General features: G+C 39.9%; 1 protein-coding gene across 1 annotated transcript in view; it reads left to right on the plus strand.

The window, feature by feature from the left end:
- Positions 1 to 23,175, plus strand: part of LOC126203237 (dnaJ homolog subfamily C member 10-like) — a 120,223-nt gene that overhangs the window by 91,207 nt on the left and 5,841 nt on the right. Inside the window, exon 10 of the mRNA XM_049937483.1 lies at positions 12,347 to 12,486. Within this exon, the coding sequence (XP_049793440.1) occupies positions 12,347 to 12,486 (140 nt within the window). The remainder of the gene's footprint in view (positions 1 to 12,346; positions 12,487 to 23,175) is intronic.

Consider the following 23,175-nt stretch of genomic DNA (forward strand, 5'->3'; position numbering starts at 1 on the left):
TCATCATCATCTTACCTGAAACTGATTCAGAGGAGCTATCAAAATCATCCAAATCCTCTAAGGAGAGGAAAGATAAGTAGTAGTTCTCCAAGAAGGAGATTCTGGTAACCCCCACACCACCAGATCTCTCCTGTTCCTCTCCGGTGGCAAAGGCGGAGATTCAGGCCCCTGTGGCCCTAGGTCACCACATAACAGAACCCAGTACCTATATGTTTTGATGCCACAACCTCTCAACCAATGGCAGCAGGTGATCCTAGGGCATAACCGGCCTCCTTGGTTCCATCACGGCCTCATAGTAAATCAATAACATTTTTCTCCAGTGGAATTTTACTTCTTTCAAGCACACCACTTGCCTTCTGCATTGCCCCTCAGGACACTTGGATTCCTACAACATGGACCCCTGCCCTTCGTGGATACCATAGATATTATAAGAATTTTGTTACCTATGACACGGTGTCAGGCAGAGTTTGCAGTATATGTTCTGGACACTCTATATAGTCAATTTGTGCCTCTTAATACATCTTTGGAGGCTGTGGATTTTTGGATAAGGGCATTTCAGGATATTACCATCTGCCATCTCCTGGTGGTGAAGTGTCACGGAACATATTGTTTGCATTGGTTTCTCAGCTCTCCCCACCTTTCTTAATCTTTGGTGATTTCAATGCCCCAAACCCTTTATGGGGTGAACAATGATCTGTGTGGTAGTGACCCCAATCTTCCTGTCCCTCCCTCAGTGTCAAACCCCAGGATGCCTGCTCAGGTGGGTGCTCAGCAGTGTTGAATGGGGTGTTTTTGGCTGTGATGGCAAACTTGTTTCCCCACCCAGTTCCTCAGGCCCGCTATGACGGAAGACAGTAGCTTGATGGTCATTAGAAATCGCAGAGGCTACTGGAGCTCGTAGGGGGGGGGGGGGGGGGGGGCTCTCCAGTGCCATAAGCAGCACCCATTAATGGAGCACCTCTTTGCCTTTAAGTGGCTCTGTGCCTGGATCCATCACCTAATAAAACTACGGAAGCAAGAACTCTGGGAATGCTACAGACCACAAACCTCTCCTTTGCAGGTTTGGGCAAGGATAAGACGTCTCTGTGGATACCAGACACCTGCAGGTATACCTGGTATTACCTTGAATGATGTTATCTACACTGACATAGACGCCATCACTGAATTTTTTGCACAGCATTGTGCTCGAGCCTCTGCATCTGAGAATTATCAACCTACTTTCCACGCCATAAAACAGTGGGTGGAGTGAAAGCAATTATCTTTCACTACATGCCATCTTTAGCCATATGATGTTCCATTCAGTGACTGGGAATTCATCAATGTTCAAGCCAACTGCCTTGATACAGCCACAGGGATGGACTGTGTCCACAACCAAATGATCAAGCAGTTATTGTGGATTGTCAGCGTAATATTATTGCCATCTTTAACTGCATCTGGAGTGAGGGCAAGTTCCCATTACAGTGGTGAGAAAGCACTGTCCCAGTTTGAAACCAGGTAAGCAACCTCTAGAGATGGATAGTTATCACCCAATTACTCTCACCAATGTTCTCTGTAAGTTGCTTGAATGCACATTGAATTGGTGACTGTGTTGACTACTCGAGTCTTGGGACCTTCTTGCTCTACCCCAGGGTGGCTGTTGCCAAGGCCGTTCCACTACTAATAATTTGGTTTACCTAGAGTCTGCCATCCGAACAACTTTCGCTCAATGTCAACACCTTATAGCCATCTTCTTTGACCTGAAAAAGGCTTATGATGACACCACATCCTCACTGTGTTACACGAGCAGGGTCTCCGGGGTTTGCTCCTGATTTTTATCCAGAACTTCTTGTCACACTGTACTTCCTGGGTTTGACTTGGTGCTTCCCCCAGTACTCCTCGATGTCCAAGAGAATAAGGTCCCGCTGGGTTCTGTACTGAGTGTCTCTCCCTTTCTAGTAGCCATCAATGGTTTAGCAGCAGCTGTGTGGTCCTCAATATCATCCTGATATCATGCTGATGACTTTTACCTCTATTGCTCCTCTAGTGTAGGTGTCACTGAGCGTCAACTGCAAGGCACTGTATAAAAGGTGCAGGCATGGCCCCTCACCCATCGCTTTCGATTTTCAGCTGCCAAGACACGCATTATGCACTTATGTTGACATTGTACCATTCACGCACAACCAGAACTTTACTTCGACAGCCAACTACTCAATGTGGTGCAGACTTGTCACTTTTTAGGACTTCTCTTTGAAGTTCAATTGACATGGATTCCACTTCTTCACTAGCTTAAGTGAAAGTGCAGCCTGCACAATAATAGACTTCATTGCCTGAGTAATACCAGCTGGGGTACAGATCGCACTACCTTTCTGCAATTCTACAAAGCCTTGATACAGTCCCATCTTGATTGCTGGAATCTAGCATACAGTTTGGTATTGCCCTCAGCATTGCAGATACTGGATCTGATACACCACTGTGGGGTTTGACTCGTGACAGGAGTCTTTAGAACTAATTCTGTGAACAGCTTACTCATGAAGGCTGGGGTCCCTCCATTGTGGATCAGGTGCAATAACAGCTTGTCAATTATGCTACTCATGTTTGCAATGCTCCTAAGCATCCAAACTACTGTCTCCTCTTTCAAACACAGAAATCCGTCTCCTGCAAGGGTGACCCTGATCAGGCATTACAATCGCAATCTGCATCCAGTCCGTCCTCTCTGAACTCAAGTTGTTTCCTCTGCCACCTCTCGTCCAGGTCCATTCACATAATCTTCCATGGTGTGTACCTCAGTCACAGCTTCATCTTGACCTATTACAAGGTCTGAAAGACTCAGTTCATCCCAAGACCCTCCGCTCGTGCTCTTCAGCATATCTGTTCTGCACCAGTGAGTCATTTCTCATCTGCACTGAGTCCTTGAGCAGTTTGCCAGCTCTTGACCCATGTTACCCTACCATCCCTTGGTCATGGCTATCCAGGATTCCCTGTATGCCCTTGAACAAAGTGGACACTCAGTGACATTCATCAGGACCCCAGGCCACATTGGGACCTGGGGATGAACTAGTTTATAGCTTGACCAAACTGGCCACCAGTAAGCTGACTCTTGGACAGGTATCCTGAAAACAGACCTCCAATCGGTATTACGGCATCAAGTTATAGGTGTCTGGAATATGGAATGGCTCACTGTGGCTTCATCGAATTAACTACGGGCGATTCTTGCAATGACTCTACCATCCTATGCTGGCTCCATATTGGCCATACTTGGCTGACTCATGGTCATCTCCTCCATCACGAAAACCCACCCCACTGTCGTTGTTCCCATTTGATGGTGGTTCACGTTTTGCTTAACTGTCCCAGCCTAGCTGCCCTGTGGCAGACTCTTAATCTGCCTGACTTGTTAGCCCTGGTGTTAGGAGACAGTGCCTCAGAGCTGACTTAGTTTTATTTTATTCATGAAGGTGGCTTTTACCACTTGTTAAGCGAGAGCCACTGAACCTTATCAGCCCATTGAGGGGTTGGCAGGACACTCTGGCACTTCCTCTGCTCAGACCAGGCTGTGGCTGTCTGGGTTTGGTGATCCAACCTGGCTCTCACCATACCTGCTGTTTTACGCTTCTTCCCCTATCTCACTTGGTCAGTTCAACTTGTTCATCTTTTGTCTAGCTGTACTTCTTCTCCCCTGTCCATGCTGCTAGTCTTTTGTAGGCAATTTCTGAGTGGGGTTGCTGTGGTAAGTGATGGGACTGTGTGGGGGTGGGAGATATATGTCCACTCATTGCATTATGCTTTGGGGGGGGGGGGGGGGGGACTGCTCTCTGAGTGGGGTATCTTGCCTGCCTTTCTTCCTGTGCCCTCCTTTCTTCTTTTTTTGTCCCTCGTCTAGCTGTCGTTCACCTGTGGTAGGTTTTGGGGATTTCTTCCCCTGGATTTTGTGTGGTAGGCCATCTTTGATGTACAGCCATGTGGACCTGTCTGTTCGAGGGAAAAAGGACTGATGACCTAGTAGTTTTGTCCCTTTAATTGTCCAGCCAACCAATCAACCAGCTCCTCTACTACCTGAGTCATCCAGATCTGCCCCTCCAGCATCAGCTTTTCTGAACTGTGCAGATGGGAGAACATTCTCCGCTCCCGAAACTATCCCAACCTCGATCTGTGGTAATCAGCTGTCCCCCACACACTCCACCCAATAGTTTCCACCCCCTCTGTCCTTTTACCTCCTCGCTATTCTTACCTTCCATCCTCTTTGTGGGTCACCCCATGTCAATGTACCTGCCCATCTTTCCGCCGCTCCCCTCCTTTTTCGAGCTGTCCCTCCTCTTGCACCCTCCCCAAACATCCCTACTCCACAGCCTCCCAGCCCTGGTGCAGTCTAGTCCTGGGACACTCTGCCAGACAGCACTCTTATCTCCCCCCACCCATACAACACTATTCCTTTCCCTTCCCCTTTCCGACTTAGGTACCACAAAAAAACTTTCAATATTATAGCTTTCGGCCAACAACACACACACACACATACACACACACACACACACACACACACACGACTGAAGTCTCAGGCAACTGGAACCACACTGCAAGCAGCAGCACTAGTGCATGATGGGAGTGGTGATTGGGGGGGGGGGGGCAAGGATGAGGCTGGGGTCTGGAGGGAAGGGATAGTATGGTGGGGATGGCGGACAATGAAGTGCTGCCGGTTAGACGGAGAGCAGGGAGAGGTGGAGAGGGGTGAGGGAGTAGTGGAAAAGGAGAGATGTAAAAAAACTGGGTGTGGTGGTAGAATGACGGCTATGTAGTGCTGGAATGGGAGCAGGGAAGGGGCTAGATGAGTGAGGACAGTGACTAACAAATATTGAGGCTGGGAGGGTTACAGGAATGTAGGATGTGTTACAGGGAAAGTTCCCACATGAGCAATTCAGAAAAGCTGGTGTTGGTGGGAAGGATCCATATGGCACAGGCTGGGAATGAAGGATATCGTGTTTGGCAGCGTGTTCATCAACAGGGTGGTCCGCTTGTTTCTTGACCACAGTTTGTTGGTGGCCATTCATGTGGATAGACAGCACAGTGGTTGCAGCTTAGCTTGTAAACCACATGACTGGTTTCACAGGTAGCCCTGCGTTTGATGGGTTAGATGGTGATAGTGACCGGACTGGAGTAGGTGGTGGTGAGAGGATGTATGGGACAGGTCTTGCATCTAGGTTTATTACAGGGGTATGAGCTATGGGGTAAGGGATTGGGAGCAGGAGTGTGTAAGGATGGACAAGTATATTATGTAGGTTTGGTGGATGGTGGAATACCACTGTGGGAGGGTTGGGGAGGATAGTGGGCAGGACATTTCTCATTTCAGGACATGACGAGAGGTAATCGAAACCCTGGCAGAGAATGTAATTCACTTGCATCAGTCCTGTCTGGTACTAAGTTATGAGAGGAATGTTATTAGTTTCAATTTTCTGATTTTATTTTTTTTCCAGGTTATTGGCAATCGAGCATTAAAGAAATTGTTCCATTCCATTTGTTTGCCGAGTTTCGAGTGCATGTTTTCATCTTGTGGCATGTATAGAATTATGGCTTAATAAAGAACCAAACATGAGATAATACAGTTATGGTACTGCAAGGAGGCTGGCTTTCCGAAAACCACACTGAAAAGCTTTAACAGAATTTTTCATATCTACCTTCCATTAAACACAATGTCTGTCAGTCAGAAGACCTCTTTCAACACTTGTCTGGTACCTCCTCCAGGCTTCATCTTATTTCTTAATTTGTGTTGTTTACATCTTAAATTTACAGAATGTCATTCTTCTGTAAATTCTAGACTTACAGCATGCCCTGTTCTATCATTGTAACACCCCACAAGGCTTAATATTTGCTCCTGAAGTAGAATATAAACTATCAATTATACAGTTTGTCAGCTTCACAAGTAACCTTGTTAAATTTATACAGTCATGAAAAACTATTGCTCTTAATTATGAATGTTTCCTATTTATGTGTTCGTGCTACTTGACTGTGATGTTGCTGTTGACTGAATACATTTTGTCTCTTATGTCCTGAATATCTGCTGTCATTTGCTGGTGAGATTACATGATGTGAGCTATGACTGGCTGAGAAAAATAGATTAGTCTCAATTTCATTGCTTCAGAAACTAACTTACTATGTTTCATGGAATTCGTATTTATTCTTTAATATGAAAATGTGTAGTGTGCATGATGGTGGACATCAGAGATCTTTCCGAAACACGTTTTTTTCCCCGGGTTTCGTTCTGTAAAGTTCTGGGGAGCTCTATGCCGGTGAATAAAACCTTTACTGTTCAAAAGGTTGATAAGTTTTAAAGTTATGAGGGAAAGTATACTGTCATGTAACACAAAGAAGAAGTATTTTCATCCAGAAATTTTTTTTTTTCCACCTGGGAAGAAATGCATTTTTAACTGGAAAATCCATGAAAAATCCAGAATTTTTCCTTGATCACGTATACACTCTGAAGGCGAGAATATACCATAAAATGACAACATGTGCATGGTTTGGGAGAAGCAGGACTGTCCCATTAAGGAGTGGTGATGCAGTGCACTCTACTGAAATGTACTGAGAAAGCAGGTTTGCTTTCACCTTCATTATGTGGGTGATGGTATACAGCAATTTTTGGTGGTCAGAAGAGTTTTGAGAAAGCAGTTTCCTATCATACACAAACTTTGTCTGGAATGAGGGTGGTGCTAAACTTTTTTTAGCAGTTGTATTTTGCTCACATGTCATGTTTTTCCTGGGACTGATTGCTTTATATGTAGGAATCACTATGATTTCCCAAAGTATGAAGTGTATGAAACCTAATGTGCTCAATTCATTCATGAGATCCAGAAAGCAGTACATAGCAGACAGAGCTCAGACTTATGCACTCTAGAAAGTCTTCCCCATTGTCACACAGTAAACAAAATATGTGCACTTGGAATACCCAAACAGTTATGCAATTGGATTGGAAACTTGACTGTGAACAGATCTCGATACGTTCTTGCTGGAGATCCATTGTCAGAAGGGAAGGTAGCATTTAGGGTACTTTAAGATGGTGTGATAGTGCCACTTCTCACAATGTACAAGATCTGTTCAAAAAATTCTGGAACATCTGTAATTTCGTGCCAATGGTCTGTTGGAGCAAAATGCAGTTGGCATCCTTGCACATAGTGTGTGTTTAATGTGTAACTGCCAGAAGTGTCATTGTTGTGTGTCTGTTAGTTATCTTTCAGTGCTGTACCGAGTAGAACATTGTGTCGCACAGTTTGTAATTTTTGAGATAGCGCAGTTAGAGGAGCAAGGGCTTCAGTCACAAAGGGTGCAGGCTGAACACAGGAAGAAAGTAGATACAGGAACCATTGGTATAACAGTTGTAAATTGTCGTAGCTGTGTTGGGAAAGTACCAGAGCTACAAGTGCTAATAGAAAGCACTGATGCTCAAATTGTTATAGGCACTGAAAGCTGGCTAAAGCTGGATATAAGCTCAGCCGAAATTTTTGCAAAGAACCTAACGGTGTTCGGAAAGGGTAGGCTAAACACGGTTGGTGGTGGCGTGTTTTTTGCTGTCAGAAGTGGTTTAACTTGTCGCGAAATTGAAGTAGATACTTCCTGTGAGTTAGTATGGGCAGAGGTCATTGTTGGCAACTGGAATAAAATAATAATTGGATCCTTCTACCGACCTCCCAATTCAAAGAAAACTTGAGTTTGATTTCAAACGCGTACCCGACTCATACGATAATAGTTGGTGGTGACTTTAACTTACCATCCATATGTTGGCAAAAATACATGTTTAATTCCGTAGATACGCATAAAATATCATCTGAAATTGTGCTAAATGCATTCTCTGAAAATTATTTTGAGTAGTTAGTTCATGAGCGCAGGTGAATAGTAAACAGTTTTGTAAACACACTTGACCTCTTAGCAACAAATAATCCCGAGTTAATAACGAGCATCAAAACTGATTCAGGGATTAGTGAACACAGGGTTGTCATAGCGAGATTGAATATTGTAACCCTAAATTTTAAAAAAAGTATTCAAAAAAGCAGATAAAAATTCACTTGACGCCTTCCTGAGAGACAATCTCGACTCATTCCACATTAATAATATAAGTGTAGACCAGATGTGGCTTAAATTCAGTGAAATAGTTTTGGCAGCAGTTGAGAGATTTATACCAAATAAATTAACAAACTACGGAGCTGATCCTCCTTGGTACACAAAACGGGTTAGAACACTGTTGCAGAAACAATGAAATAAACATGCCAAATTTAAACAGATGCAAAATCCCCAAGAGTGGCGATCTTTTAAAGGAGCTTGAAATTTAGTGTGGGCTTCAATGCGAGATACTTATAACAGTTTCCACAATGAAACTTTGTCTCGAAACCTGGCAGAAAATCCAAAGAGATTCTGGTCGTATGTGAAGTATGCTAGTGGCAAGAAACAAGTAATGCCTTCTCTGTGTGATAGCAATGGAGATACTATCAAAGAAAGTGCTGTCAAAGCAGAATTACTAAACTCAGCCTTCCAAAATGCCTTCACAAAAGAAGACAAAGTAAATATTCCAGAATTCGAATCGAGAACATCTGCCAACATGAGTAATGTAGAAGTAAGTATCCTCGGAGTAGTGAAGCAACTTAAATCACTTAATAAAAGCAAGTCTTCTGGTTCAGACTGAATACCAATTAGGTTCCTTTCGGAGTATGCTGATGCATTAGCTCCATACTTAACAATCATATACAATTGTTGCTCGACGAAAGATCCATACCCAAAGACTGGAAAGTTGCACAGGTCACACCAATATTCAAGAAAGGTAGTTGGAGTTATCCTCTTAATTAGTGGTCCATATCGTTAACGTCGATATGCAGAAGGATTTTGGAAGATATATTGTGTTCAAACGTTATGAATTACCTCGAAGAAATTACCTCGAAGAAAACTGTCTATTGAAGTATAGTCAACATGGGTTTAGAAAACATCGTTCCTGTGAAACCCAACTAGCTCTTTATTCAAATGAAGTGCTGAGTGCTTTTGACATCAGATTTCAGATCGATTCCATATTTCTGGATTTCCGGAAGGCTTTTAACACTGTCCCACACAAGCGGCTTTTAGTGAAATTGTGTGCTTATGGAATATCGTCTGTTATGTGACTGGATTTGTGATTTCCTGTCAGAGAGGTCACAGTTCGTAGTAACTGACGGAAAGTCATCGAGTAAAACGGAAGTGATTTCTGGCGTTCCCCAAGGTAGTGTTATAGGTCCTTTGCTGTTCTTATCTATATAAACGATTTGGTAAACAATCTGAGCAGCAGTCTTCTGTTGTTTGCAGATGACTCTGTCATTTATCGACTAATGAAGTCATCAGAAGATCAAAACAAATGGCAAAATGATTTAGAACAGATATCTGAATGGTGCGAAAAGTGGCAGTTGACCCTAAATAACGAAAAGTGTGAGGTCATCCACATGAATGCTAAAAGGAACTCGATAAACTTCGGTTACACGATTAATCAGTCTAATCTAAAAGCTGTAAATTCAACTAAATACCTAGGTATTACAATTACGAACAATGTAAATTGGAAAGAACACATAAAAAATGTTGTGAGGGAGACTAACCAGAGACTGCATTTCATTGGCAGGACACTTAGAAAATGTAACAGACCTACTAAGGAGACTGCCTACACTACGCTTGTCCGTCGTCTTTTAGAATACTGCTGCGTGGTGTGTGATCCTTTCCAGATGGGACTTACGGAGTACATCGAAAAAGTTCAAAGAAAGGCAGCACATTTTGTATTATCGTGAAATATGGGGGAGAGTGTCACAGAAATGATACAGGATTTGGGCTGGACATTACTAAAAGAAAGGCTTGTTTCGTTGTGACGGAATCTTCTCCCGGAATTCCAATCACCAACTTTCTCCTCCGAATGCGAAAATATTTTGTTGACACCAACCTACATAGGGAGGAACGATCACCACGATAAAATAAGGGAAATCAGACTCTTACGGAAAGATATAGGTGTTCATTCTTTCCGCACACTATAAGAGATTGGAATAATATAGAAATGTGAAGGTGGTTCGATAAACCCTCTGCCAGGCACTTAAATGTGATTTGAAGAGTATCCATGTAGATGTAGATGTATATGCAAGAAGTGCTTAAGCCATACTCAGTGCTACGAGTGGTTCACATATATTAAAAATGGCTAGACAGAAGTTAAAGATGACAATTTTTCAGGACGCCCTTTGATGTCTACTGACAACACTCACGTCAGGAACGTCAATGAAATTGTGTGTACCAATTGAAGACTGACTGTCTGAGAGATTGCAGAAGAATCTAACATTTCAGTTGGATCATGCCATGAAATACTGTGAGAAGCAAATGGCCTGAAATGTGGCGAGACAATTCATGGCTCTTGCATCACAGTAATGCACCCAAAAATGCATCCCTGTTCGTTTGTGACTGTTGCACAAAAAACGAAATCCCTGAACTGCCTCATCCTCTGTACTTTCCAGAGCTGGCCTTGTGGACTTTTTTATTTCCAAAGTTGAAAAACCCATTGAAAGGACGAAGATTTGCAATGATAGATGAGATAAAAGAAAATTTGCAGATGATGCTTCGCATGATCCAGCAAGGGGTGTACCAAGACTGGTTCCGGAAGTGGAAATGGCTTTGGGACCAGTTTATCAATTGTGAAGGAGAGTATTTCAAAGGAGATAATGCACAATAAATAAAAGGAAAGCACAGAAAAATGTTGTGGCCAAAGTTCCATAACTTTTTGAACAGACTTTGTATACAGAGTGTCCCAGGAGGAATGGTCAGTATTCAGTGATGTGGCAGGAACAATCATTCGATGCAAAAAAGGGCAGTAAACGTCCACTCTAAAATGCATATCTTAAGACCTGTGAGCACTTCTTTGTCTTCACCACTGTGAATCACATTGCTTCTACTGAACAAGTGCTCACAGTTCTTAAGATATGTTGTTAGAGCCCATGTCTACTAGACTTTTTTGCTTTGAATGACTATTTCTGTTGTATCCCTGAATGTTGTCCATTCTTCCTGGAACATCCTGTGTAACTGACCCAGCGCAAAAGAGATAAGTTGTAAAACACTTGTTTGACCAATTATTGAGTACTGTTAATCAGTCTGGGTCCCTTAATGACTTGTATTAATGAAAAAGAGTGAAAAAGATTCAAAGAATAGCTGTACAGTTAGTTATTGGTTTATTTAGTATGTGTGATAGTGTGATGTAATTGCTCAGCGAACTGCAGGTTAAGATTTTGTGAGGAAGATATTAGGCATCACAGAGACCTTTCACAAAATTCCAAGATCTCATGTTGCAAAATGAGTCAGTAAACATATTATTTCATCCAACATATATCTCATGTACTCACCAAGATGATAAAATGAGAGAAATTTTAAGTGATAAAGTAGGATATGGACAATCTTTTTTCCAGTTACCATTTGTGAATGATATAGGAAGGAGAAGGAAAAAAAAAAAAAAACGCTGGGGTAATATGTGACTTGCAGAATACATGTGTAGGTATGAAGAACGACTAACATGAGTTAACAAATTTGATTGTCTACAGAAGTGTGATTCTGTTTTGTTTAAAGGTATGTTTTGTAACCTGTATAACTGTATTTACTGGAGACATCCTTGTTTTTACATTATGGACAAACATCTAAATGTATAGGCCCAATTTGATACAATGATGCACATGCATTGCAAAAATCATCAGAATTTGTCCTAAAAGATGTATTCATATGACTATATTTATCACTTTCTGCAGATAGAATTCTTGTATTCTTTGTTTAGGGTACACTTGGGTAAAGCAGATTGACAATTTAGAACTGTGTAAGAGACCTGAGCTGGAATGAGAGTACCTGTCTTTTGTGGGCAGCAACCTGTCTTTTGTGGGCAGCATTCTTATCAACTGAGTGTCAAGAACAAATTGACAGCATCAATTTGTGGCTGTTCATATACTAAAGTGCTCACATGTGTGACTATATTTAAGGAAAATTGTCCACTGTATCAATTTCCAGTGATTCTATTCAGGTAGTGTTGTTGGAGTACCTCAGTGTAATTTATAATGGAAAAAAAATTCAAATGTGAAATTTCTTTGATAAAATTCTCTCAGGCTTCTAGCCATGAGAGGTGGTTTCAAACCCGTGAAATTTCTGTGTTTGTGACATTCTAAGAAATAAAGTGCTCACATGTGTGACTATTTCTGTGTTTGTGACATTCTAAGAAATAAAGTGCTCACATGTGTGACTATATTTAAGGAAAATTGTCCACTGTACCCATTTCCAGTGATATAAATAAAGTGATTTGTTATACAGTCATCCAGAACTATATTTCAAAGTGGAGTGAACTATATGAATATTCTCTCTCTTTCAGCTTTTGTCTGACCAACGAAACATTCATATTGGAGAAGTCAACTGTGAGCGTGAGCCATCATTGTGTGTGCAACAGGGTGTCAGAACTTATCCAACAATTAGATTATACCCTTTTGGTAGCGTTGGACTTGCCACATTTGCGTAAGTAATTGTTCAGTAAACAGTAATTGATAATTGTTTAAAATAATACGTAATACTGATAAGTGCTATGCCAAGAACTGTTATAAATACCAGACTCATTAGGTTGTCAGCAGACCAGTAATAAAATTGGAGCCTCCAGGTATAGATCTTCCCAGTATGGGAACCTCCGATTAACTTATGTCTTTGTCTAAATGCAACTTATTTGATATTATCTGTTCAACATTCATTGCTTCACATCTTCGTTGACCTGTTGTTCCTTTCAAATAGCATCACTTACCATGTTCTGAAGGAGAAATAGTTCATAAGTATTATATATCCACACATGTGCCAGTAAAATTTAATTTGTCTGCTCTCTCTCTCTCTCTCTCTCTCTCTCTCTCTCTCTCCCCCCCCCCCCCCCCCCTGGCAAGAGACACCTAAACATACTTTAAATTACAAGGCTATTTTGTGGCAGGCTTTCCTGACCATCAGGAGTCAAAATCCCAGTACTGTCTTTAGACAGAATGAAAGCCAAAGAAATCTAACACTAGCCTTTGCAGCTGTTAGCTTCATCATCAGCAGAATGGAGGGATGGATCTTGAAAGGAGGGGATGGTCACTCTGACACCAAGATGTTGAGGAACCAATGTGAAGTGAGGGAAAACAAATTTATAACATTCCCCCAATCAATCCATCCTATTTACCTGAGGAATGAACAAATAGTTCTGAAAGTTATGAATAGTTTTTTCGCTTGTAAATGTGTCTGTCAACATTATTGAAGTTTTGTGTTTTAAAGGTAAGTACTGACCAACTGTTATGGTTCTATGTAATTATAAAATGTGTTTTTAAGCTAAAAAGCCTGTGTTTTGATATAGTCCTCTTAAAGGTTCATGATTTTTTTCCAACATTTTTCCAATGAGTAAATTTCATACCTCTAGTGCACTCACTTCCCCGACAAGTCTTCAAAACAACCATCTGCAGTAAACATAACTTTTCCATTGGATCTTTTCCAGTGACAGATTGTATTTAGATTTTGAAATGAACAAAAGTTAGAAAGATTAATCTGGTGAAAAAGACACATTTTCAAAAAATTACTATGGTGCCTTTCATTGTCCTGATGAAAGATAGTTTTATTTTTGTTTTTTAATTTTTTATTTTCATTATTTAGGTCCCTTACATATTTTTTCATCTACAGATTCTGTGGAATCACCTATCTCTATTATTGTTTTGCCCTTCGCAAGAAAATAAGTAAAAACAATTCCTTTTGCATTCCAAAAATAAAAGTGTGTGTGTCAGTGTGGGATATGAACCCAGGAGCTTTGCTTTTCATGTTTGGAAGGTAGGAGATGAGATACTGGTGAAAGTAAAGCAAGTAAAGCTTTGAGAATGGCTCGTGGATTGCGCTTGTATAGATCAATTAGTGGAGTGCATTCTTACGAAAGGCAAAGTTCACAGATCCGAGTCCCACTCCAGCACACATTTTCAATCTGCTAGGAAGTTCCATCTGCACCCTCTGCTGCAGAGTGAAAATTCATTATGGAATTGCCATCCTTACCAGCTGTAGAAATGTGCAAATCCACCCACAGCTTTGATTGCAGTTTTATTTTTGGCATGAAATGATGAACCCACAACTCATATACAGTGATTCATTTGTACTCAGAATTAGTTGTATTCTCTCTAAAGTGAAATGAAATGTAGTTTTTATGCTTGCTGTTGGGTGGCATTTGACAAATGCACCATCTGATTCCCACAATGCTGTCTTATAGTTATTTCTCTGTGTAAAATGTGCCCTAATCAGGTGTCGGGTATTTCCTACACATTTCATTGCTGATCTTCCAATGACCTGTTATGCACTTTTTTTAAGTTTACTTTTTCGTTTTGGTTTTGACTTTTCTATACAAAAAATGTTTTCCAAGAGAACTATGACCACCATATTGAATTCAGCCACCCTTTTTTCAGCTATAGGAAATGGAGAAGAAGGCTCTTTTTTAAAACACAGTATTCCAGAATGTGAATTTGAACAAAACACACATTACACCAATGCTTTAAAAAATCATACAAACATTGGCATTCAAAGTACATTATTGTGCAACGTATACCAACATAACAGAAACTAAATTTTAATGATATCAACACAATTTGTCAGCTAGACCTCATAACTTCATAGAATCCACAGCACACAAATAAAATGCAAAGTTTCCTATTGTGGTGACTACAAGTAATATTAGAGGGCTTCAGATGGTGTTGTTTCATGTCTTTGAGCTATTCAAGTGGCGCAAATTTTTTTCTGGCATGTCTGTAACCGTATAGTCATGAACTGCAGAACGCAGACATCAGTATATTCCATTGCAGGAACTGAGATCTTAATCTTCCTTTCTTTATTCAGTACATGCCAGTATTTTGTGCTATATGTGAAAGTACATCTTTCCTCTACCTGTATTGACCAATGTGTATTTCTTTCTCTGGTGGTGTGTCGATCCTTTTTTTTGCTTTGAGTTCTGCACTTAACTAACTTGAAATGTTCTTACAACCAAACCTCCGGATATGAAATACTCAGATCAGTACCAAACATTGTTTGTCGATTGAGTATGAACCAAGAGACCGATTTAGTTCATGTTGCATGCTGCTGTCCAGTAGAACATGTATAAATGGTAATTAAAAGTATCACCAGAGCTACAGAGCACAGAAAAAGCATATATGTGCGTCATTATGTTGTAGATCTCGTGTTGGTGAGTTGGTGAGAAGGTAGAGCTCTCAGTCACTATTCCACATGGGAAAAATATATTAAAAAAGATTCTGTGACTTACCAAACGGGAAAGTGCTGGTAGATAGACACAATAAAACACACACACACACACACACACACACACACATACACACAAATATCAAGCTTTCTCAACCCACGGTTGCTTCATCAGGAAAGAGGGAAGGAGAGGGAAAGACGAAAGGATGTGGGTTTTGAGGGAGAGGGTAAGGAGTCATTCCAATCCTGGGAGTGGAAAGACTTACCTTAGGGGGGAAAAAGGACAGGTATACACTCTCTCTCACACACACACACACACACACACACACACACACACACACACAGATATATCCATCCGCACATATACAGTCACAGGCAGAGATATATATATAAAAACTGTTTCCTGACATGTACAAGGACTTTTTGGAGCTTATAACAGTGTTTCCTTGGCAGTCTCCTTTCGCTTCGTTAATTGGACATTACGAACTTATTATTGATCTTATTATATTGTTTATTATTATTATTATTATTATTACTTCCACATGTGTGATGCAATTGTTTCGTTATTTTTATGTTCTGATTGTAACTACAAAGGTACTCTATAGGTTTACTACTTTCAACGAAACAAAGCGAAAGCAGATTGTCAAGAGGACATTGCTGTAAACTCCCAACATTTTGATAAAAAAAAAAAGAGTCAACATTGGGGTTCGAATGTGGAATCTTGGTACGTAATTGTAACGCTCTACCTAATTTCCCATGGAAGCAACATGTATTAATTATTCAGTGTTATGCTTTTGATGTGCTCTGTAGTTCTGATGTTACTTTTAATTAATGTTTACACCCATTCTGCTGGATGACAGCACATAGTACAAGGTAAATCAGAGTTTTGCTTGATACCCAATTGACACAATATTTGGTACCAATCTGAGTTTCTGACATCAGGTGGTTTGGGTGTTAGCAACTTGGTTACACAGAATTTAATTTATCCGATTCTGCTGTATTTTCATTTCCAAAAGAATAGTTTCGCCTGGTTATAGACGGAAACTTTTTCTTTTAGTCTGAAATGTCACTCAGATTATATTTTTATTATAGTTCTTGGCTATGGTGGCATAAAGTAAAGATTGGTGATTACTGAATCTCATTAGACAACCGTCAATAATAAATTAAGTAGCAAATTTTATTATTGGAGGGGTCCATGGAGGAAAGTGCTTAGCCACAAGAACATATTTTGAGATACTGCATGTTATGTTTGGTTATATTCAAAGACAGCCACATAAATACACTAAGACAAAACAATTTGTGTAGTAGACAGTTCTTTCTAATGGTACATACGTAACTAATGGTTGCCAGCATGTGCTGAATTCAGTAACCCAACAAATAACATAAAAAGCCTAATCTTCACTCAGTTGAATGCTAGCACTTTCTAATTCAGACTCCTTCAAGCAGGTTTCATTGTAGAGCTCTGTTTATTTTAATGTTCTGAGAACAGTTTGCATGGAAGAATCATAGTGTCACAGTAACTGGACATATCAGTTTTCAGCTGATTCATTTTAGTATCAAATGAAATAGGTAGGACTTCAGTTTCTTATTTAGTTTCCAGTAAAATTGCCGTTATTGTGTGTATAATTGGTCTTCTGTCTTTCATACCCCTCAACAATAATGGCAAATAGCACCCACATTCATTTGGTGCTATTAAATGTTACACAACATTTTCAGTCTAGATTTTACTTTCTTCATTCTAATCCAGACTGCTAGTATATCATGGTCCCAAGTATAAGCACATATTCTCACTTCTGTGCTAATACTCAGTACAGTCAACAAAACAAAGCTGTTCGCACAGAAAATGGCGAAGTCCCACATCGGGCATTCTCAGAATGTACAGCCAGGTCGCAAATTATGGCAACACTTTCACTCCATTACTGCCCATGTTAGGTTATAGTGACAACATATTACCATACCAACAAGATGTACATTATACAGCAGCAAAAATTAATACCAATTAAACATTATACATGGAAGTATAGGATGTCTACAGCAATTGCGAAATTTGTCATTAATTGACTGGCAGTGCAAGATGTGGTCCAAAGAAGAAATTAGCACCGCTGTGCAAGTAGCACATGATCAGAGTGCCTGGCGATCACTCACTGAATCAGAGTTTGTTTCTGCCACTGGCCATATTTTTTATGTCACTGTTGTGGTAGGTGACAACAGCGTTTCTGTGGTAGCTTTTCTTGTCTTGATGGGTACAATACTGGTGCACATTATTTGTAATCTTTAGGGAGAACTATTGTAGTAAAAGCGGTATCACAAACTAAGAAGAAGAAAAAATCCAAACAAAATTTGTTCAAGTTATTTTATAATCAAATAATTATTCAAGTCTTTGGCACAAATAAAACTAGTAATGATATGCTTTCTTCAAATTACGCACTCAGTTAGGAGCTGAACAGCAATTCTGTGGCCATTTTATTCGGGACCACTAATATTTGCTATCACACTCAAATTCAAAAACTAACAGGTCCAAATTAAGTTGCCCAAGAGGGAGTTTATGCATAAAACTATTCACAGAGCCAGTAGACAAAATGGGAAAGATTGCTACTCACTGTAAAGATGACAACTGAGTTGCAGACAGGCACAAGATTGTTACTCATACAGCTTTTGGCCAAAGCTTTCTTCAGAAAGTGTGCTCCCCCCGCCTCCACCCTCCCAAAAACTTTATCATGAAACTAAAAACAAAGAAAATTTGAATAAAATTTGTCGAACTTACTTTAAAGGTCTGAGCCAATGAAGATAGTGGTAAATTGTGCACGAGACGTACTTGTGTGTGTGTGTGTGTGTGTGTGTGTGTGTGTGTGTGTATTTACTTTTCTGAAGAAAGCTTTGGCCGAAAGCTAAATGTATAGCAGTCTTTTCGTTGTGCCTGTCTGCAACTCAAGGAGCCATGTTTCCAGTGAGTAGCATCTTTCCTTATACTGTTCTGATGAAACTAAGAGAGAATAAATATTTAACAATGAGTTCGTAAATTTAGGTTCAAAGTAAATTTTCAAATATGTTAGGAAAATAAGTTCAACCTTCCAGCATAATGGGCCTGAATAAGGTGTTTTTTAATTCTGTCAGACAATATTTATTAAAATTCTGTTTGATGTGTATAATGATCTGGAAGAGAGAAGCAGCTATGAAATTACATGACATTTCAATTGGCAGGACAAGCATAGAATATGGTTTTCCAATTAGAATGGTTTGTTTCTCCCATATTTTTGAGGAAAGGAGAAGTCAATGATTTCACTGGTTTGTGGGAGTGAAATCACAGATACCATACTGCAATTAGAATTTAATGTGAGAAAATTTGTGTTCTGATCTGACATTGTTTTTAATTTGCACAAATGATTCTATCATTATCAAAACAATTTTGAATATAAAATAAAATGTGACTATTATGGGACTGTTTGCTAATGTTGGACAGCTAGATTCTGATCAAAGTAAGTGCTCTGCTCTGTTGAAACGTATCAGGACGTAGCTCTCACAGCACCTGAGGCATACAGCAAAGACAAGACAACCATTATGGAGCTGGATGTTGTTGAGAATCCTTTTTTTAAAAGTGTTGAATTCCAAGTTTTTTTGAATGTGTGTGCTTGTAGAGATTTAATATCTGAAGTTGAGTAGCTGTTGCAACAATATTCATATGATTATATTCTTCTCAAAGTATTCTTTCAGTCACTATAATGAACTGTTGATAAAATTGAGCTGTGTAACTACAAGGCTAGGTTTCTAGCGCAGGATGACATGTTCCTAATATGCAATAACATGGGTATCCTAATACATGGTAGTATTGCATATTAGTAAATGCTCTCTCATATTAAGATAGCTCGAGCTTGCCACCCTAATAACTAGATCAGTTTTTGAGTATTTTAACAATGTTGTGGACTTCGTGAAACATGTTGTGCTAATACTTGATGTGCATTTATCACTTTTGTGTCATAAAGCAAGAGAAAATCATGTACAGATCATCCATTTATCAGCCCATTCCATGCATAAAATGCAGTCTCTTGCATGGAATTCATGGGTTCTTTTAAAATGTATGGTCTCTAAGAGATAGAAACCTGGTGAGCAAATAACCCATGTCAATTAGTAATCTCATTTTTGATTGCGAGGTTATTTGGAAGGGCCTGATTCAGAGCAGTAAAAATGGAAAATGCTATAAATGGCCACTGGAAAATGGGACTCTTTCTATGTTACAGGCATAGTCTTAGAGAGAATGGTTTTGAGATACACCAGAAGTTTGATACAAAAGATGTAAACAACAGAGTAAATGTGAGTCCAAATGATACCTAGCCAGTTCCCAAATTCAGGAATCCACATCAAGACCATTTCTGAATCTGTTCAGTAGCAGGCATTGTCTCTATACAGGGAACATTTGAAACAATTCAGAGAGAAGAAAACTGTAGCAAAATCAAAGAAGATAGAAACATAGGTTTTGACCTTGAAAAAGAAAAAGAAGAAAACACAGGAAACATAGTCTTCCAGCCATTTGGAGCTTGATACAAATTTAATTGAATACTTTGTTCCAGAGGTGCAATCGAAGAAGAAAGACTCTGAATGCATATTCTGCAGGAGTTGTTTCTATGGAGACTAACATAGAGAAATGGGCACAGTACATGGAATGCTACCCTAAGGCTCCCCAAGAATGTCAACATGAACATTTTCATGCCCTGACTGCACTTCATTGTTCAAATATTGGTTGATATTGTTCCCTATGGCTGTCTTGTATTAGGATGCCATTTCTGTTTCATTTGACTTGTTCATGCTTTTTTCAAATTTACGTGCATAAAATGTTAAGTAGGATGAATTGAATAAATAAAGTTTGATCTACAATGATTTCATGTAGATTCTGAACTAACAAACATACAAGTGTAGCAAATGTTGTAATATAAAGTGGAGTAATGCGATATGAGCAAGGTTTCATATCAGGGTTGAGACTAATATGAGGCTCACCATTGGCATCGAGTACCTGCCTCATCCAATGAGACACTGAGATGATCAGTCTCTGGAAATACGTCCATTGTCTGCAAGACTCTCCCATGTGTCCAACAAAGATCCCAAAGTTGACCATGTGAGCATCGGTCTATTGACCAGTGGAAGTCCATGTGATTCTTCATTTTGGCCTACAAATTTTCAATGGAATTCAATTCCGGTGCTCGGAACAGACCAGCCAATCAGGTCGGCATCTGTTATGAGAACCATTACTGAATGATGGAGTGTAAGAAGTTGGGTTTTGTGGTATGACATGTTCCACTCTATGAACAATCTGTTGCCCACCCCAGCTAATATGTATGTCAACTTTCACCTTAGAAACATCTTGCAGTCACCGTTCTTGATGGAATTCGCTATAGCAGACCTGCTATGCAATGCCACTAAACCATGACGTATCCTCTTGGCATGAGACTTCTTCGACTCCACAGGGGTGGGTGCTGAAAGAGAATTCTGATCTCTTCAAGCTACTGAAATGACATAATCACTTTTACAATAATTCATCTGTATTATAAGTGCAATGTTTCTACTTTAAAACTTCATTTACAGTTGCGGGTGACACTGATCTCTCTTAATTTATAGCTCAAAATAGATCACAACATATATTGATTTACTTACTTGACGTGTCAGAATGACAGTTCTCCTGTATCCCTCCCCAGCAGGTGGAGATGCTCACTCGCCTTCATATGTTGTCAATGTTCTGTATCTTTGATACTCATTCGCACAGTGGAATGTTCAACAATTAACAACTATCCGAAACAACATTTTCAGTTTTCATGAACATCTTTCATTGGCCTGACTGTTTATAAGTGGAACATGTTATTCTGCAGAATCGACATGACACACCACAATGATTTGACTCGTGTGGACCATCGAGTGGTCCTGCTGGAATTGGATCACTGCATAGGGATAGCACATTCCCATATTCAGTACCGTAGCATGTTTCATGATCTGCAAATACTTATTTGTGGCGGAGAGACCATAAATTTGGTGAAGTATCCGTGCCCCATCTATGGCATGCATCTCAAGCACGAGACGTGATCCAGTCAGTACACGAATGTTGCGTCAAATACTGTGGGTCACATTGTGCTCTCCATGGCCTGTAGACTGTCACCAGACTCTCATTCATTGAGCTAAATATTGTCTCCATTTTAAAAGATGAGATAGTGGCAGTCGTGGTCTACATTGAATTCAGAGAAGACAAGAGTATAAAGTTTGTGATCATCAGAGGCGGGCTCTTTATTAGTAGCCATATGGGCTGTAAGACCAGGATACTGTAAGTGGTTCCGAGTGGTTTGTGGGTATCCAGGGATATTGGTCTCATTTTTGTGTTGGGTAGCATTTAAAAACGGATGATTGATACACTTCATGTTGCTTAGGCATCAACCCTTTCCTAAGCCTGACCCTCAAAGCTGGCCAATTACCCCTGTCTTGTGCCACCACTTTATCTGCTTCTGGGCACAGCAAGATGTGCACCTTGCTGCTGCTTCAAACACACTAAAACTACTGGTGGGTGTCAGAATGCTATCTCTTATGGCCTGCTGTGCTGTGAGATATCCTGGCAGTGAATGACTGTCTTCATATACCCGTCTGTGGCGCTCTGTGATTAATGTTTGGTACATCGCAACTGTATTTGTGTGGCACTTGCAACACATCAACAAACAATAGAATGTTAAAAGAAAAAAACAAAAGATATGAGGATGCACCCCTTAATTGCTTCCAGAGCCTCAAACGCTGTCTCACAGCACCACATAACTATACACATTTGCTCTTATCTTTTTATTCGAGTCAGAAGTGTCTTGATATTCCAAACACAAAAAAAGAGTTACAATGAAAATATAAAACAACATAGGATAATTACACGGACTCACAGAAAATCAAAAAGATCTATAGGTAAAATTGTTACAATAAGAAGGGGAAAAATATATCACTAAAACTGGTTGCATGTGGTGCTGCTGCTGAAGCCAGTGTGTGCTGCATTACCACTGGTGCGAGCTGTACACAACTGAAGATAGCCAAGCTCATCAAGGCATGCAAAAAGTTTTGTTTTGTTGGCTGTACTGTCTGACCTAAAATGTTGTATTGATTCTTTAAGTTAGTGATCTGATGGTAGCTGTCAGTCAAAATGCATAATTAGAACAAAATAAAGTGTGATCTAGGCTGAAAATTTTGTGTAATTGCATGGTGGTTACAGACATTCCATTATCATATTTATATAGTGCATAAATACATCACTGACTTGCTCCTTGATGTAAATAGGTTGAAAGGCAGTCGCACTGAATAATCTCAGACTCCCATCACAGTGTTTTGAGGAGTGCTGGGAAGCATTTAATGTTTGTCAATAAGTGTGGGAAACTGAATTCAGCATTAGGCAAATGAATGATGTCCTACTGTTTCACTAGACAGTGTTTCAGAAAATTCTTCCTTCATGAGGCTCAAGATCAGAGCCAGATTTTATAGAATTTTTTGGTGTGGTCAGTATTCTCAGTTTTCCAGTACTGTATGTAACTTTTTCGGTGCCATTGGCATAGACAATTTGAAACCAATGCCTGAACTGCAGGGGAATGCCATAGATGTATGTGATAAAGCTACAGTCGACGTGGTAGCCACTTTTGGGTTACATTTTCAGTAGTAGAGCTTGGAAACTCAGTGAACTCTTCTCCGCTGGTATCTTCATCAGTTGATATGAGTTTCATAATTGTTAGACAGTAAGCATTTTGCAAATATGAATGCCATTTTCACATACTGCTGATGGTATTTGCCACCTTCCCCTATCAAAAGTTGATTGGGAGAACTGGGACCTATTTTGTTAACGATTAACTATTTATAGCACATTTCAGTTTTAATTTAATGTGTCATGAAGCAGTTTTTTTTTTTTTACATGTGTTCTGGTTGATTTCAGTCATTAACATCTGAACTGAAACCTAATTTGGTGCAAATATT

The sequence above is a fragment of the Schistocerca nitens genome, chromosome 9, assembly GCF_023898315.1.
Source record: "Schistocerca nitens isolate TAMUIC-IGC-003100 chromosome 9, iqSchNite1.1, whole genome shotgun sequence".
In the NCBI taxonomy this organism is placed as follows: Eukaryota; Metazoa; Arthropoda; class Insecta; order Orthoptera; family Acrididae; genus Schistocerca; species Schistocerca nitens.